The 15,798-nt window shown below is 49.6% G+C and overlaps 1 protein-coding gene across 1 annotated transcript; it reads right to left on the minus strand.

Annotated features, from left to right (window-relative positions):
- Window positions 1-714: 714 nt before the first annotated feature.
- slc15a2 (solute carrier family 15 member 2) lies at window positions 715-14,583 on the minus strand. The gene is made up of 22 exons (XM_078090989.1): window positions 14,432-14,583; window positions 13,073-13,160; window positions 12,095-12,236; window positions 10,280-10,372; window positions 10,060-10,159; window positions 8,515-8,605; window positions 8,008-8,085; window positions 5,762-5,844; window positions 5,565-5,648; window positions 5,244-5,333; window positions 4,761-4,805; window positions 4,468-4,503; window positions 3,966-4,054; window positions 3,723-3,804; window positions 3,510-3,635; window positions 2,750-2,908; window positions 2,344-2,390; window positions 2,162-2,269; window positions 1,788-1,887; window positions 1,576-1,719; window positions 1,256-1,360; window positions 715-1,130 (listed from the first exon to the last, which is right to left on the minus strand). Exons 1-22 carry the CDS (start codon window positions 14,438-14,440, stop codon window positions 936-938), a joined length of 2,094 nt encoding a protein of 697 aa, XP_077947115.1. The 5' UTR covers window positions 14,441-14,583; the 3' UTR covers window positions 715-935.
- Window positions 14,584-15,798: the final 1,215 nt, after the last annotated feature.

Consider the following 15,798-nt stretch of genomic DNA (forward strand, 5'->3'; position numbering starts at 1 on the left):
CACATTAACATTCTGTCACGATGTGATGTTAAAACCTGGGGACGGATGCTAATTGTCGTCCTTTATGGATTTCTCCCAATTTTATCCCCAAAGAGGGTTTTTTGGGAGTTCTTTCAGGTCAGGTAGTAGATGAACAACTTCATGTGAGACAGCCGACTGAGGCAAATGTCTTGAGAATTGGACCACGTGAACTGTATTAGATCTCATGATGAAGTGTGATGAACGGTGATCATTAATGATGTGTTGTAATGAAGGTGTACTAGTTATAAGATGAAGACAAACTGTGTACGCTTTGTTATATTCACTCATTGAGGCATGAAGCCAAACGTATACATTGAGTGTGTTGGAGTGTGAGGGACAGATGGACAGAGAGGGTTTCAGATTACAGCTGCAGCTTCACACCTCGACGTGAAGGGGACCGTCCAGGAGGGAGACGAGCCTGGATCAGTACCTTCTGAGTGAGAAGAGGACGTGTTCTCCTGATGTTGTAGAGCGAGTATCTACAGGATGGTGTTGTAGTGATGTTGAGAGTCGGCTGTCGACGTCACGCCGAGGTTCCTGCAGTCAGAGTGGACGTTAACACGGAGTCGACCCTCAGGTCCCGTGTAGGAGAACCTTTCAGTCGGGGTTGATCCATCCGATGCCTTCACCATGAATACAGCGTTAGCAGGTAGGAGGCTACATCCAACAGCCAGTGAATCATCAGTCGACATGTTTGCGCCTTGCTGCTTTATTCTCTCACACCGAGTCAAAACAGGTACTTTTCTGTTAGTTTTAGTAAAATTGACTTTGTTTTAATTGTTACTGAGCTCCGTAGGAGAAAAACACCGAGTCATAAGCGATACAAAGGTGTAATAACGGTGCAACTTAATTTAATTACGTGACTAAAACATTACAAGTGAAGCGAGCGGTATCAGATACTTCGTCGTCACACGTTATAATCTGGTGCTGCGCCCCGTTTTGTTCAGCTGAAGGTCGTCGGACTTCACGTCTTCGTCGTCCGCGCCCGAATCCCCCCGGTACTTCTTGTCCCGCTGATCGGGGTCCACGTAGGTGTAGAAATGCGCCATGAAGGAGAACACGAAGAAGACGGCCAGCAGCAGGCCGGCGAACAGCAGGAACTCCTTCCACTGGATCGAGAGGTCAAGGGTTAGGGCGGACTGGGAGAGGAGCCAATCACCAGTGGGCTGTTTTAGAACAGGAAGTACACGTCCTGATCCTCCATCCTCATCCCTCCCATCTCACGCCGTCTTACCTGTTCAAGCCCCGCCCCTTCAGCCACGATCAACACGATCACGTTGCCAAACGCCACGGTGAGCAGCCAGCCGGCCTGCAGCACCGACTTCATGTTGGCTGGAGCCTGAGGCAGCAAAGTTATTCATTATAGAATTAATAACAAATTATAACAAAAACAAAATTATAGATACTGAAAAAAGAAATATATACAATACTGATATTGTATAGAAGCAACACGATCGTTAGTAACGACAATGAAAAAAAATACTTATAAGATTAACAATGACAAATATAATAATGTGATGGTGATGGCGGCTTTTTGTCCTGACCCCCGCTGACCTGCGAGTAGGAGAACTCCAGGCCCGTGATGGAGAACATGACCTCCCCCATGGTGAGGAGGACGTACTGGGGGATCTGCCAGGCGATGTGCACGTCGTTGGCCTCTACGTCCTCCATCTTGTGAGCCACGACCTTCCCCGCGTCCTGAGGAGACACGGAGGGTTCAGTCGGGGTCAGAGGTCAGGGGGTAAAACGTGGACCAGCCTCCCGACCTCGGTGAGGACGACAGTGTACGACGCTCCAAAGTCCAGCAGGCCCAGGTCCACGTGCGAGCAGAAGCCCGCAGCCGAGCAGCAGCTCACATCTGGATACCTACGGAGACAGGAAGTGAAGATCTCACCAACAGGAAGTCACGCGGGTTCTGGAGGTTTTACATCTGATGAACACAAAGGAAGTGAAAGTAACTAACTGGTATATTCTGCTATTATTCCGTTTTCTGTGGCTACTTCCACTCCACCTTCAGCCCGCAGGTCAGGAGGCCACAACCTTTATTGCCTCACAGAGAAAACCTCTCCAACATCCAGAAGGTCAAGCTGGACATCAGGATGTCACGTGCATTATGGACAGGAGGTGGTTTCAAACTCACCGCCCGCGGTCCACGGTGCTGTTGGCGGACATGCTGAAGCCAGAGGTCACGTGGAAGGTCAGCGCTCCCACGGTGAGGTTCACGCTGTGCGGCAGCGTGTTGAGGAACCTGAGGAGCCACAGGAGCTCCTGAGTGAGCTGAACTTCTGAATGAACACATGAATGATCAGAGGCCTCCTTTACCTCAGCAGAGGATTCCCGTCTTGATTCTTCCCGATGTGGTCCGTCACCTAAACGATCAACGGATGAGTCAGTGGGAGCGCTGAGTAAAGACTTCACATCACTGGGAGATTTTACCCCAAACGATGAGAAATTATATCTGTATCGTGTTTACGAAGGAAAGATCAATGTCGCGATTAGATATTTAGCACTTTTATGCTATTTATTGTTTATTATCAACGAGTCAGCAGGAAGAAGCCATATTTGGGCCCCTGAGCCCCTCAAAGCGTCCCCTGCTTTCTGGCCTATTGGAGACCTGTCACTGTAGAACCAGGACCAGAGGAGTCTCCTCCTGGTGGACGTTAGAGAGAATGCAGCTTTAACGCATGAAGCTCTGGCTAATCCTGGAGGTCCTCCTGGCGCCCCTCACCCGTGTGCAGCTGACCCCCGTGGCGTCCGGGTACAGGATGAGGCTGTAGGCCTCCCGCTGCTCCGGCCTGAAGCTGCACTCAGACGGCCTCCCGCTGAAGGTGAGCTGGAGCTTCAGCTCGTCTCCGGAGGCCGAGAGGGTCTCGTATGAGGGGGGGTCCTACAGCAGGGACACCAGAAGTCTGAATAATCACCAGCAGTGTTCGTTGTTTTATTCCCTTAAACTCTGGAGGAGAAACTAAATAAATCATCTGTAAACTCGTGTCTCATATTCATAAACGACTTTATTACCTTCATATAAAGCCTGTAGAGAAACAAGGGATGAGTGTTATAAAGAAACAAAGTGTTCCTAAAACATCTAAAATGAACTAACTTTCTATGTAAAAGTTTGATTAGATTCAACTTTATTGTCACTGCACAGGGTACAAGTACTGAGGCAACGAAATGCAGTTTAACATCCAACCAGAAGTGCAAAATAGAGTATGTGCATATGTAGAGTGTAATAAGTGAATAAATAGATATGCACAGTAAGAAATAGTTGGGCAATATGAACAGTAAGAAATGGATATACAATAACAAAGTTACAAAATAACATAAATGTACGAGAATCAACATAATTACTAAAATAACTTTATTATACAATTGTTTCCAAAGCTGAACCATAAACTTCATATTGGTCTTTTATATTCAAACGTGACTTTTATAAGTCGATGCTTTTTATTGTCTTTCACATAGACGGTGTTTGTTGTTGTCGTGGTTACCTGGAGGCGAGGGACGGGGTCCGGGAAGGCGTCGCTGCCGGGGATCTTCAGCATCACGTCGCCGTCGGCAACGTTGATCACCTGCAGCAGGAAGTTGCCCTCCGGCACCGGCGGCACCACCGACCGCTGCACAGCGCGCGCTCATATTTAATACACGTACATGTGTCCTGTGCGTGTACTTCTTTGACAACGTGGCGGGGGATCTTAACGCACCACAACGTTCACCTCCACCAGCGTCGCCGCCACGAAGGCCAGCGCCGCAAAGATCATCCCGGTGGCCATTTTCCTCAGAGGCCTGCGGCGACAAAGAGTCCTCGCTTTAACCCAGAGAAGAAGAACTGTGCCCTGATTGGACGCAGCTGAACTCAAATGACTCCTGAAATGTGGGTGTTTCACATGGACACGTTTATCTTGAGCGCTAATGCTAAAGCTAATGCTAACAAGGGGGCTACTCACGTGATGTTGATCTTGCAGAGGCCGACCAGCGGATAGATGGCGAGGTCGAAGACGGGGATGAAGAGGAGGATCAGCAGCGCGTTAAGCATCTGGAGGGGAAACGAAGGGGGGGGGGTCACAGAGGTCAGAGGTCACAGTCAGACAGGAGCATCCGTTTCTAATAGCTGCTGTGAGAAGTGACTCCAACGTGCGGCAGAACATTAAACAGAACGATATTTAAGATCACGACGAGCCGGCCGAGAACATTTTATGGATAAATGGGATTTTATTCCATTTAGATTAAAAAATGATTGGAGATAGTTGTTGTTTATGTTTGAATGTTACATTTGGACTCTCCAAACAAGGAGGTGATTAGCTTAGCTTAGCTTAGCACGAGGACTGGACTGCATGTAAAAGACATATGATATCTGCATGTGTTTAAATGATGTAATATGAAGGGAACTACAAGATATTTGCATCCATTTGAAGAATATAACATAAGATATTTGCAAATAGGACCCACCTGCAGCTGGTCTGGCTTAATAATGAAGGAGTCTCCCTGAAAGACACCAAGAGGAATTCAACTTAACACATTCAAACATTCACCAGATGTGTCCCAAACGGCCTCATTAAAGGTCTTCAAAGGGATGAACGTGACAGGATGTGCAGAGTTTGCACAGTAATCCCACACGAGCAGGTTTAGGACCATAAACAAGGAATCTCAGTGGAAAAACATCACGCTGACAGAAGGACCCGTGATGAGTCTCGTAAAAGACGCTCAGATCAGTTCAGGAGAAGAAGTGAAGAAGCTCTCACTACAGCCATGTTCATCCGGGTGGCTTGGAGCGTCCAGCGGGAACCCTGCAACACACAAACGGACACCCACCGTTAGCTTAGCCACCGCTAACCACAGCGGACCTCCTGAAGCCAGAGAGCAGCTCGACCTGCTCTTCTGTCATGAAGCTTCTCTGTGTTTAAATATGCAAACTAGAGCTCATATTTGTCCTAATTGTTATACACTTCCAGAACAAAGTTCTTGTTTGACCTCGTTGACATGTTACAGCCTTGTGTTTTTAAAGTAGGACTTTAGGATCCTAATATTATTCCATAAATAAAATCAACAGAAATGAAAGTTTGAAGAAAGGATTCCTCATGTTTCAGTAATAAAATGAAAGAAAACAAGTGAAATGTGTTTTCATGTTGCTTCGTCCAGCAGCCCTTTGTTTGGTCCTGAATGAGACCAACATTCCTGTGAAGGGACGGTTCCCACAGCTCAGAGGTTCTCCGCTCTTCACGTACCTGCTGGTCGTACAGAGCCCAGAACATCGGCAACGGGATGTAGAGGACCAGAACCCTCAGAACCATCTTTATCTCCTGGATCAGACGCTTCTGTGAAACCACAACAGATGTTCTATCAAAGGAGATCACCTGCGTGGCAAACCAACGTTCTCCTGAAGGAACTTCTATCTGGTTTTGAACGGGGCTCCGTTGAGTCCTGATCCTCTTTGAGACCTCCATCAGAAAGGACCCTGGTGGGAGGAGACACTACCACTCTAGTCCACATTAAAGTAGCGGCATCTAACAAATAGGTGGACTTCCAGATGAGGTCATGAATGTTACCGAGTACTTCTCCTCGGACCAGTCCAACCAGTGCTTCCTCTTGGAGTCGTTCTTCGACCTCCGCCAGCGGCTTTTGATGGCGAACTGTAAACAGAAACAGAATAACGGGAGTGAAACTGCAGCAGATGCAACGGATTACATGACGTGAGAGACGACAGAAGAGAGGAAATCGTGAGCTGTGACGGGAGAAGACTCACCGCGATGCAGCTGCAGACCTCCAGCAGGATGTTTCCCTGAGGAGGGTTCCTCTGGTACAGCCGGCTGCCACACATGAACACGACTGCCACACACAGAGGAGGCGTCAGGAGGAGGAGAGAGGAGTCAGGAGGAGGAGAGAGGAGTCAGGATGAAGAGTCAGGAGGAAGAGTGAGGAGTCAGGAGAAGGAGAGAGGAAGAGAGAGGAGTCAGGAGGAAGGGTGAGGAGTCAGGAAGAGAGGAAGGGTGAGGAGTCAGGAGGAGGAGAGAGGAGGAGAGGAGTCAGGAGGAGGAGAGAGGAGTCAGGAGGAAGAGTCAGGAGGAAGAGTGAGGAGTCAGGAGGAAGAGTGAGGAGGAAGAGTGAGGAGTCAGGAGGAGGAGAGAGGAAGAGAGGAGGAAGAGAGAGGGGTCAGGAGGAAGAGTGAGGAGTCAGGAGGAAGAGTGAGGAGTCAGAGTGAGGAAGAGAGAGGAGTCAGGAGGAAGAGTGAGGAGTCAGGAGGAAGAGTGAGGAAGAGTGAGGAGTCAGGAGGAAGAGTGAGGAAGAGTGAGGAGTCAGGAGGAAGAGTGAGGAGTCAGGAGGAAGAGTGAGGAAGAGTGAGGAGTCAGGATGAAGAGTGAGGAGTCAGGAGGAGGAGAGAGGAAGAGAGAGGAGTCAGGAGGAAGGGTGAGGAGTCAGGAAGAGAGGAAGGGTGAGGAGTCAGGAGGAGGAGAGAGGAGGAGAGGAGTCAGGAGGAGGAGAGAGGAGTCAGGAGGAAGAGTCAGGAGGAAGAGTGAGGAGTCAGGAGGAAGAGTGAGGAGGAAGAGTGAGGAGTCAGGAGGAGGAGAGAGGAAGAGAGGAGGAAGAGAGAGGGGTCAGGAGGAAGAGTGAGGAGTCAGGAGGAAGAGTGAGGAGTCAGAGTGAGGAAGAGAGAGGAGTCAGGAGGAAGAGTGAGGAGTCAGGAGGAAGAGTGAGGAAGAGTGAGGAGTCAGGAGGAAGAGTGAGGAAGAGTGAGGAGTCAGGATAAAGAGTGAGGAGTCAGGAGGAGGAGAGAGGAGTCAGGAGGAGGGGAGAGGAGTCAGGAGGAAGAGTCAGGAGGAAGAGTGAGGATGAAGAGTGAGGAGTCAGGAGGAGGAGAGAGGAGTCAGGAGGAGGGGAGAGGAGTCAGGAGGAAGAGTCAGGAGGAAGAGTGAGGAGGAAGAGTGAGGAGTCAGGAGGAGGAGAGAGGAGTCAGGAGGAGGAGAGAGGAGTCAGGAAGAGTCAGAAGGAAGAGAGAGGAGTCAGGAGGAGGAGAGAGGAGTCAGGAGGAAGAGTCAGGAGGAAGAGAGAGGAGTCATGAAGAGGAGAGAGGAGTCAGGAGGAAGAGAGAGGAGTCAGGAGGAGGAGTCAGGAGGAAGAGAGAGGAGTCATGAAGAGGAGAGAGGAGTCAGGAGGAAGAGAGAGGAGTCAGGAGGAGGAGAGAGGAGTCAGGAGGAGGAGAGCGGGTCGGCAGGAGGTAAAGCTAGGAGGAAGAGTTTAGAAGGATGAATAGTTAGGAGGATAAGACAGGAGGACGGAGAGGCAGCATACAGTATACGTGTAGTAGAGACCTGTCAATCAGCGTGTAGCCCCGCCCCAAAGCATCCCCTGCTCTATGGCCTGTTTGACCCGTGGTCCTGCTATCGGTCCATCTGTCTGAGGCGATAACGTCTCCGGCCTGTTGTCACGGCGAGTGCTGAGCCGAAAGGGAACCCGAGAGGATCAGAGGGGGGCTGGGGGGGCGCCATGGGCAGAGACAACGCCCGACCGACTTTATACAAACAGGGAGGCCCCTCGTTGTCACGGCTCATGTGGACACTAGTCTGTTATACAAGTGTGCGCTGTGATTTATGTGTTTATCGCTGCGTGTTTTCCTTCACACATCACAACCATCCAAACACTTCATCTACAATATTATCTCCATCAGATGTGAAAGGCAAAGTACAAGCCTTTTTTCAAAGGCTGTGTATTTAAAGAAGCCCCCCCTAATTGGTCTATTAGAGACCTGTCAATCAGCGTTAGGCCCCGCCCTAAAGCGTCCCCAGCTTTATGGTCTGTTTGACTCTACATGGACCATCATTAGCTAATTAACCAAATGTTGCATTGAAGAAGACTTGAAACTAGAGATTGAGACCATAAACTCTCTTTACATTGCTTAGAATGTTTACTGAGGGAATAAATCAAGAGTAATTTTGTCATAGACTTCTATGTCCCAGAATGCACCCTGTCGATCACCTCTGACGGGTCGCTCACCCAAAGCTACGATCATCAGAACAGCAGGAACCCCGAAGGCCAAAGCGTAGCAGTCACCTCCGAAACACTGCACGTCGCCTGCAGGAGAACGAGCACTGTTAGCATTGTTAGCATCTTTAGCAGCATTAGCAGTTAGCGCCTCCATACCTCTTTTGTCTCGTTAACCTCTCGTCTTGGTTTTCTACTAGCATCATTTTACAGCTGATTTAAGATGTGGGTCAAAAACGACTCATATGTCAATCAGCTCTCTTGGTTACCTTGTTATACTTGTTATACTTATGGAAACATTGGTTTTAATCGTTTAATTGGGCCTTTTCTCAGAATCAGAATCAGAAAGGTCAGAATTTCAATTGGAGCCTTTTAAAATGTATTGAATAAACATTCATTTCATTTTATTGAAATAGAGAAAAGGCTTTGATGCAATAAACACACGTAAGTGGTTCTTTTACGCATTTGAAGCCTAGAACAAGTTGGCGCCCTGAACACGAGGAAGGAGGCGCCCATCACCTCTCAGTATCGGCGTGATCACGGTGGACAGCAGGCTGCCGGCGTTGATGGACATGTAGAAGATGGAGAAGAACTTCTGCCTCTCGCTGGCCTACAGGGGGTCATTGAGAGGATCAGGACTCTGGGAGAACGGCAGATGCAGCAAAGCTGCATTTGGTACTTCTGATTGTGAGGAAATATGTTTGATATTCACGTCTTTATTCTCACAATACGGTCACTCAAACGCCTGACCGCCCTGCTGCAGCATCTTTATGATGTATTATGTGATCAAAGGTTTGAAAACATCCATCCATCCATCCCTCCATCCCTCCGTCCATCCATCCATCCCTCCATCCATGCCTCCCTCCATCCATCCATCCCTCCATCCATGCCTCCATGCCTCCCTCCATCCATCCCTCCCTCCATGCCTCCATCCATCCATCCATCCCTCCCTCCCTCCATCCATCCCTCCCTCCATCCATGCCTCCATCCATCCCTCCCTCCCTCCATCCCTCCCCCCATGCCTCCATCCATCCCTCCATCCATCCCTCCATCCATCCATCCTTCCATCCCTCCATCCATCCCCCCATGCCTCCATCCATCCATGGCTCCATCCCTTCATCCATCCCTCCATGCCTCCATCCCTCCCTCCATCCATCCCTCCATCCCCCATGCCTCCATCCATCCCTCCCTCCATCCATCCCTCCATGCCTCCATCCCTCCCTCCATCCATCCCTCCATCCCTCCCTCCATGCATCCATCCCTCCATCCCTCCCCCCATGCCTCCATCCATCCCTCCATCCCCCCATGCCTCCATCCCTCCCTCCATCCATCCATGGCTCCATCCATCCCTCCATCCCTCCATTCCTCCATGCCTCCATCCCTCCCTCTATCCATCCATGGCTCCATCCATCCCTCCATCCATCCCTCCCTCCCTCCATGCCTCCATCCCTCCCTCCATCCATCCCTCCCCCATGCCTCTATCCATCCATCCCTCCATCCATCCATGGCTCCATCCATCCATCCTTCCATCCCTCCCTCCATCCCTCCATGCCTCCATCCATCCCCCCCTCCATCCCCCCATGCCTCCATCCCTCCATGCTTCCATCCCTCCCTCCATCCATCCCTCCCTCCATGCATCCATCCCTCGATCCCTCCCCCCATGCCTCCATCCCTCCCTCCATCCCTCCATCCCTCCCCCCATGCCTCCATTCATCCATCCCTCCATGCCTCCATCCATCCATGGCTCCATCCCTCCATCCATCCCTCCATGCCTCCATCCATCCTTCCATCCCTCCATCCCCCCATGCCTCCATCCCTCCATCCATCCATCCATCCATCCCTCCCTCCCTTCCACAGGGCTTTATTAACTAGGTGTATTTTCACCTCGTTAATAAAACAAAGAGCATAATTATGAGAATAAATATGAAAACTGAGTTGAAATCATTCACATAAATCTGGTTTGAAGTGAATCACTTTTTCTACTGATTTAACGGCTTTTAAGGCCTCTAATAACACGTTTTATGCATATTTAAGAATCACTACACAGGAAGTGAAGCGTCTTACGTGTTCCTCGTCAAACTGGTCACCGCCGAACGCCGCCACGCAGGGTTTGATTCCCCCGGTGCCGATGGCGATGAGGATCAGGCCCAACATGGACAGAGAGCTGTAACATGTTTACATCGGAGTACTACAAGTATCTGAAATATGTACTTGCCAAGTGACGCATGAATGATGTGAAACTAAACATAACGTGAGAAATGTCTGAATCACGGCGGTAACTCACATGTGCGCGTTGACGTCTCCCACCGTGGGAATCGCTCCGACCGACTTGACCACGTGGCCGACCACGTAGACCAGGGACAGGTAGACGATGGTCCTGAGGACAGGTACAGAGGTCCTTTAGTTTAGCAGATTGAGAACAGTTAAGGGAAAGGAAAAGAAGAAAGGAACAGGAGGCTGGAACAGCACTGTGTTTCCCTGTCGAGAGTTTCACAATAGAAGCATCCCAATAAACGGCTTTAACAAACCTCAGAGATTTAGAGGTACTGTTGGGCTGATTACAGCTTAAACGTCTTCAATCCATATCCACTGATCAATAACACAAATAAATCCTGATTACTAACTTTATTAACTTCAACAATTTCAACCCCCCCATTTATGTCACATGGATGGACTTGCAAACCCCTCAGGCCTGAACAAGGGCCTCAAAGGCTCAACAAGAGGAACCCGTGAGACAAAGAGACAAAGAGGCAGATAACGACCACAACGAGACACAAAACAACCACAAAGAGACACAGAACGACCACAAAGAGACAAAGAGGCAGATAACGACCACAACGAGACACAAAACAACCACAAAGAGACACAGAACGACCACAAAGAGACAAAGAGGCAGATAACGACCACAACGAGACACAAAACAACCACAAAGAGACATAGAACGACCACAAAGAGACAAAGAGGCAGATAACGACCACAACGAGACACAAAACAACCACAACGAGACATAGAACGACCACAGAGAGACAAAGTGACACAGAATAACTATGCAGAGACAAAGAAACTCCGGAAGACCACAAGGAGACAAAGAAACTCAGGAAGACCACAAGGAGACAAAGAGACAGAACAACCACAGAGAGACAAAGTGACAAAGAAAAACCACAAAGTGACAAATAGCAAAAAAAAGACCACAAGACAAAGGGACACTAAAGGACCTCAAAGAGACACCAAAGGACCTCAGAGAGACACTAAAGGACCTCAGAGGGACACTAAAGGACCTCAGAGAGACACTAAAGGACCTCAGAGAGACACTAAAGAACCTCAAAGAGACCATAAAGGACCTCAGAGAGACACTAAAGGACCTCAGAGAGACCATAAAGGACCTCAAAGAGACACTAAAGGACCTCAAAGGGACACTAAAGGACCTCAGAGAGACCATAAATGACCTCAAAGGGACACTAAAGGACCTCAGAGAGACCATAAAGGACCTCATAGGGACACTAAAGGACCTCAAAGAGACACCAAAGGACCTGAAAGAGACACCAAAGGACCTGAGAGAGACACTAAAGGACCTGAGAGAGACACTAAAGGACCTCAAAGAGACACTAAAGGACCTCAGAGGGACACTAAAGGACCTCAGAGAGACCATAAAGGACCTCATAGGGACACTAAAGGACCTCAAAGAGACACCAAAGGACCTGAAAGAGACACCAAAGGACCTGAGAGAGACACTAAAGGACCTGAGAGAGACACTAAAGGACCTCAGAGGGACACTAAAGGACCTCAAAGAGACCACTAAAGGACCTCAGAGGGACACTAAAGGACCTCAGAGAGACACTAAAGGACCTCAGAGGGGCACTAAAGGACCTCAAAGAGACACTAAAGGACCTCAGAGGGACACTAAAGGACCTCAGAGAGACACTAAAGGACCTCAGAGGGACACTAAAGGACCTCAAAGAGACACTAAAGGACCTCAGAGGGACACTAAAGGACCTCAGAGAGACACTAAAGGACCTCAGAGGGGCACTAAAGGACCTCAAAGAGACACTAAAGGACCTCAAAGAGACACTAAAGGACCTCAGAGGGGGGGTTGACTCACTTGAACTTGCCCAGCCAGGAGTCGGCGATGAGCGCTCCCAGGATGGGGGTGAAGTAGCAGAGGCTGCTGAAGGCGTGGTACACGGCTGTGGACCGGTCCTTGTCCCAGTGCAGGTAGGTGAGGAAATAGAGGGTGAGCACGGCTGTGACACACACACACACACACGCACGCACGCACGCACGCACGCACGCACGCACGCACACACGCACACACGCACACACACACACACGCACGCACGCACGCACGCACGCACGCACGCACGCACGCACGCACGCACGCACGCACGCACACACGCACACACACACACACACACACACACACACACACACAGGGGGGTTATTAAGGGATGTAAAGAGTCCTGGAGGAATGTGCGTAATCATGACATCATGAATATTTAGGTTTGATGATTAAAAACCACACAAGGACCTGGGTTGTCACGCGCACTGTGGTATCGCTCGTCATGAAACAGTTGTGTAATAGTTGTGTAACGTCTATCTCTAAGAGACAGACGTTAAATAACACGCTTTTAAGAGCAGCAGAAGGTCTTCCTCACATCTCGAGTAGAGAAAACGTTCTTCTCCTTGTCGCTGGGACCTGAGGAGCAGCTGTTAAAGGCGCTTCTGTTGGCGTTATCGGTTTTATTGGACGCTCCCATAAGCAGAGGAATAAAAGACATTTCTGAAATTCCCGATGCGTGAAAGAGAGATGATGAAACACCTGAGTCCGCTCTGGTTCCGTTCTACCCCGTCACGGGGAGCTCATTTAGTCAGTTACTAAGTAAACGTGGCTCCTTCAATATGCAAGCCGACTGAAGTCAGGTGAGATCACGTGACCCGTTAACCAGTTAAACCAGTTAAATCAGCAGAGCACCAACGACTGGGAGTTAGAGACCCTGGAGGCTAGGACCCGGTTCCCCATGACCGACCACAACTGAGGAACCAGACCTCTAAGGGGGGAGCGGAACACAGGTTCTGGTACCTTTCATGCCGTAGTAGGAGAACCGCTCGCAGAACTCGTTGACCACGATGAAGCAGATGCTGGTCGGGTAGTTGGTCCCACATAGTTTCTGTAACAGCAATTAGTTTCATTCAATACAATTTACATTTGGGAAGAGAGAAAGTTTTAAAAACCTGAGCTCTGCCTCTTGACCGTCGCCGTTTCGTTTGTGACTAGCAGTAAAGCGAGGAGGCGGAGCTAAGTTCAACCACGTGTTAAATAAGATCTTTTGTTTTAAGTCCGAAATGTTACAATTAACTTTAAAGATGTTAAAATAAAACTGTCAAATTTTTCACCACTCGAAAGCGTCTCCTGCTTTATGGTCTGTTAGAGACCTGTCAATCAGCGAGTAGCCCCGCCCTAAAGCGCCCCCTGCTTTATGGTCTGTTAGAGACCTGTCAATCAGCGAGTAGCCCCGCCCTAGAGCGCCCCCTGCTTTATGGTCTGTTAGAGACCTGTCAATCAGCGAGTAGCCCCGCCCTAAAGCGCCCCCTGCTTTATGGTCTGTTAGAGACCTGTCAATCAGCGAGTAGCCCCGCCCTAAAGCGCCCCCTGCTTTATAGTCTGTTAGAGACCTGTCAATCAGCGAGTAGCCCCGCCCTAAAGCGCCCCCTGCTTTATAGTCTGTTTGACTCCAATTGGACCATAATGTACTAGATGAACATCGTGTTGTGATGAAGAAGCCTTGGAACTAGAGACTGAGACCATAAACTCATGTTTACAATGTTTACTGAGGGAATAAATCAACAGAGAAGTAGAGTCATTTCCTCATAGACTTCTATGGAACCAGGAGTCGCCCCCTGCTGGTCACTACACAGAATGCTCTGACTTCACTTTAAAAGGACCAGATGCTCCTCAGTAACTCAGCTTGTGTTTCTCCTGCATTCACATGGAGACACCACAGAACCACGTGATCTTGTTTACTATCTTCTCAGAATGTTTACATAAACTAATGGAAGTTTTGCCGTTTTAAAGCTTCACCAGAGCAGCTGAGGGTCACGTGACGTGGAGCGTCAGTAAACAAATATCTACATATTCACCACAGTTTGGCTGCAATGAGCCAATCAGAGGGCTCCAAGCGGCCCGCAGCATCTGTGATGCCTTAAAGACCTGGTCCGGCAGACCTGGTCCCGCAGACCTGGTCCGGCTGACCTGGTCCCGCAGACCTGGTCCAGCTGACCTGGTCCGGTAGACCTGGTCCCGCGGGAACAGCGCACCGAATCTCACGTGCTCGGTCGACTCTAAAGGACCAAGCACGTCCCTTCACGTCCGCAGCCCGATGACATTTTTCTTTAGTTTTTATAAAACTCGTTTAAACAGAACGGCGGCGCGTGCTCTTACCTTCGCCATGTCTGCGCGTGCGTGCGTGCGTGCGTGCGTGCGTGCGTGCGTGGAGCTTCTGAGGAGAAGCTCAGTTAGCTTCAAGTTAATGTTCCACCACCAAGAGAGCTGCTGCTCGGAGAGGAGCTCTGGGGGAGGGACACTCTGGAAGGGGAGAGGGAGGGAGGGGGGGGGGGACACCTCAGAAAAGACACTGGGGGAGGGACACTCTGGAAGGGGAGAGGGAGGGAGGGGGGGGGGGGACACCTCAGAAAAGACACTGGGGGAGGGACACTCTGGAAGGGGAGAGGGAGGGGGCATCCTGGAAGTGGGACACCGTGGAGGAAAGACATCCTTGAGGAGAGACACCGTGGGGGAGGGCCCCCCCCCCCCCCCATGGTCGACCGTAAGACAGAATCTCTCAATCAAACTTTCAAGGTTTTTTGAAAAGTTTGACAGCCGCGATTCTGAAATGTCCAATGAGAGTAGTGCCGTGATATTGACGCTGTAATACTAGAATGACACCATCGTGTTCAATGTAACGTAAGCAGCCAAAGCATGTAGTACTTGATAGCATCATTTAATTTAATAAAACCAGTTGCATTGAACGCACCATCCGGTGTAATACCTCATTGCACCACCATACCACTCTAGTGGACTTGAACGCACCAGGAGACGTCCACACCTTTACTGACCTGTATAAATACCCGTTGTCCAGGATTGGTTGGTGGAAGCAGGAGACAGTCCCTCTGGGGGGACAGTCCCTCTCGGGGGGACAGTCCTCAGCTCAGATGTTCTTTTTAGCACAACACCTTTTCTTTTATTAAATACTTTGGATTTTAACTCTTCAAGCCAAGAGGTCTTCTGTCCGTCAAGGGTTTCTTCAGTTTAGAACACAACAAGGGACACCCTGGATGAGGGGACACCCTGGATGAGTGGACACCCTGGATGAAGGGACACCCTGGATGAGGGGACACCCTGGATGAAGGGACACCCTGGATGAAGGGACACCCTGGATGAAGGACACCCTGGGGGACACACCACACGGTGGTGACAGGTCACTGCGACATGATGAGGTTAAGGGTGATAAACACGCGTCTCTGACTCCGCCCACAGGACCACTTTTAAGGAGGAGCTCTGTGTCCCAAAGCCAATCAGACCACGTGGAGCAAAGAGATCCATCAAGCAGAACAAAACACAACTAAAAGGACACAAAAAGGACTCAAACACAAAACAACCATGACACCAAATAACCACAAAATACGGCAAATACCTGAGCAGCTGAACCACTTCAATACTTCATAATAAATAATCAACAATAAAACAAGCATCGTCTTTACATAATCAGAGATATGAAGAAACATTGGAGTGAATTAATAACGAATCAA

Source organism: Gasterosteus aculeatus, chromosome 16 (assembly GCF_964276395.1).
Source record: "Gasterosteus aculeatus chromosome 16, fGasAcu3.hap1.1, whole genome shotgun sequence".
In the NCBI taxonomy this organism is placed as follows: domain Eukaryota; kingdom Metazoa; phylum Chordata; class Actinopteri; order Perciformes; family Gasterosteidae; genus Gasterosteus; species Gasterosteus aculeatus.

Bases quoted from the DNA above. Each gene is read 5' to 3' on its own strand.
- slc15a2 (XM_078090989.1), bottom strand. The intron at 12,237-13,072 runs GTACCAGAACCT...TGTGTGTCACAG, and splicing joins CTCCTACTACGGCATGAAAG to CCGTGCTCACCCTCTATTTC. The intron at 1,720-1,787 runs GTCGGGAGGCTG...GTGTCTCCTCAG, and splicing joins ACACTGTCGTCCTCACCGAG to GACGCGGGGAAGGTCGTGGC.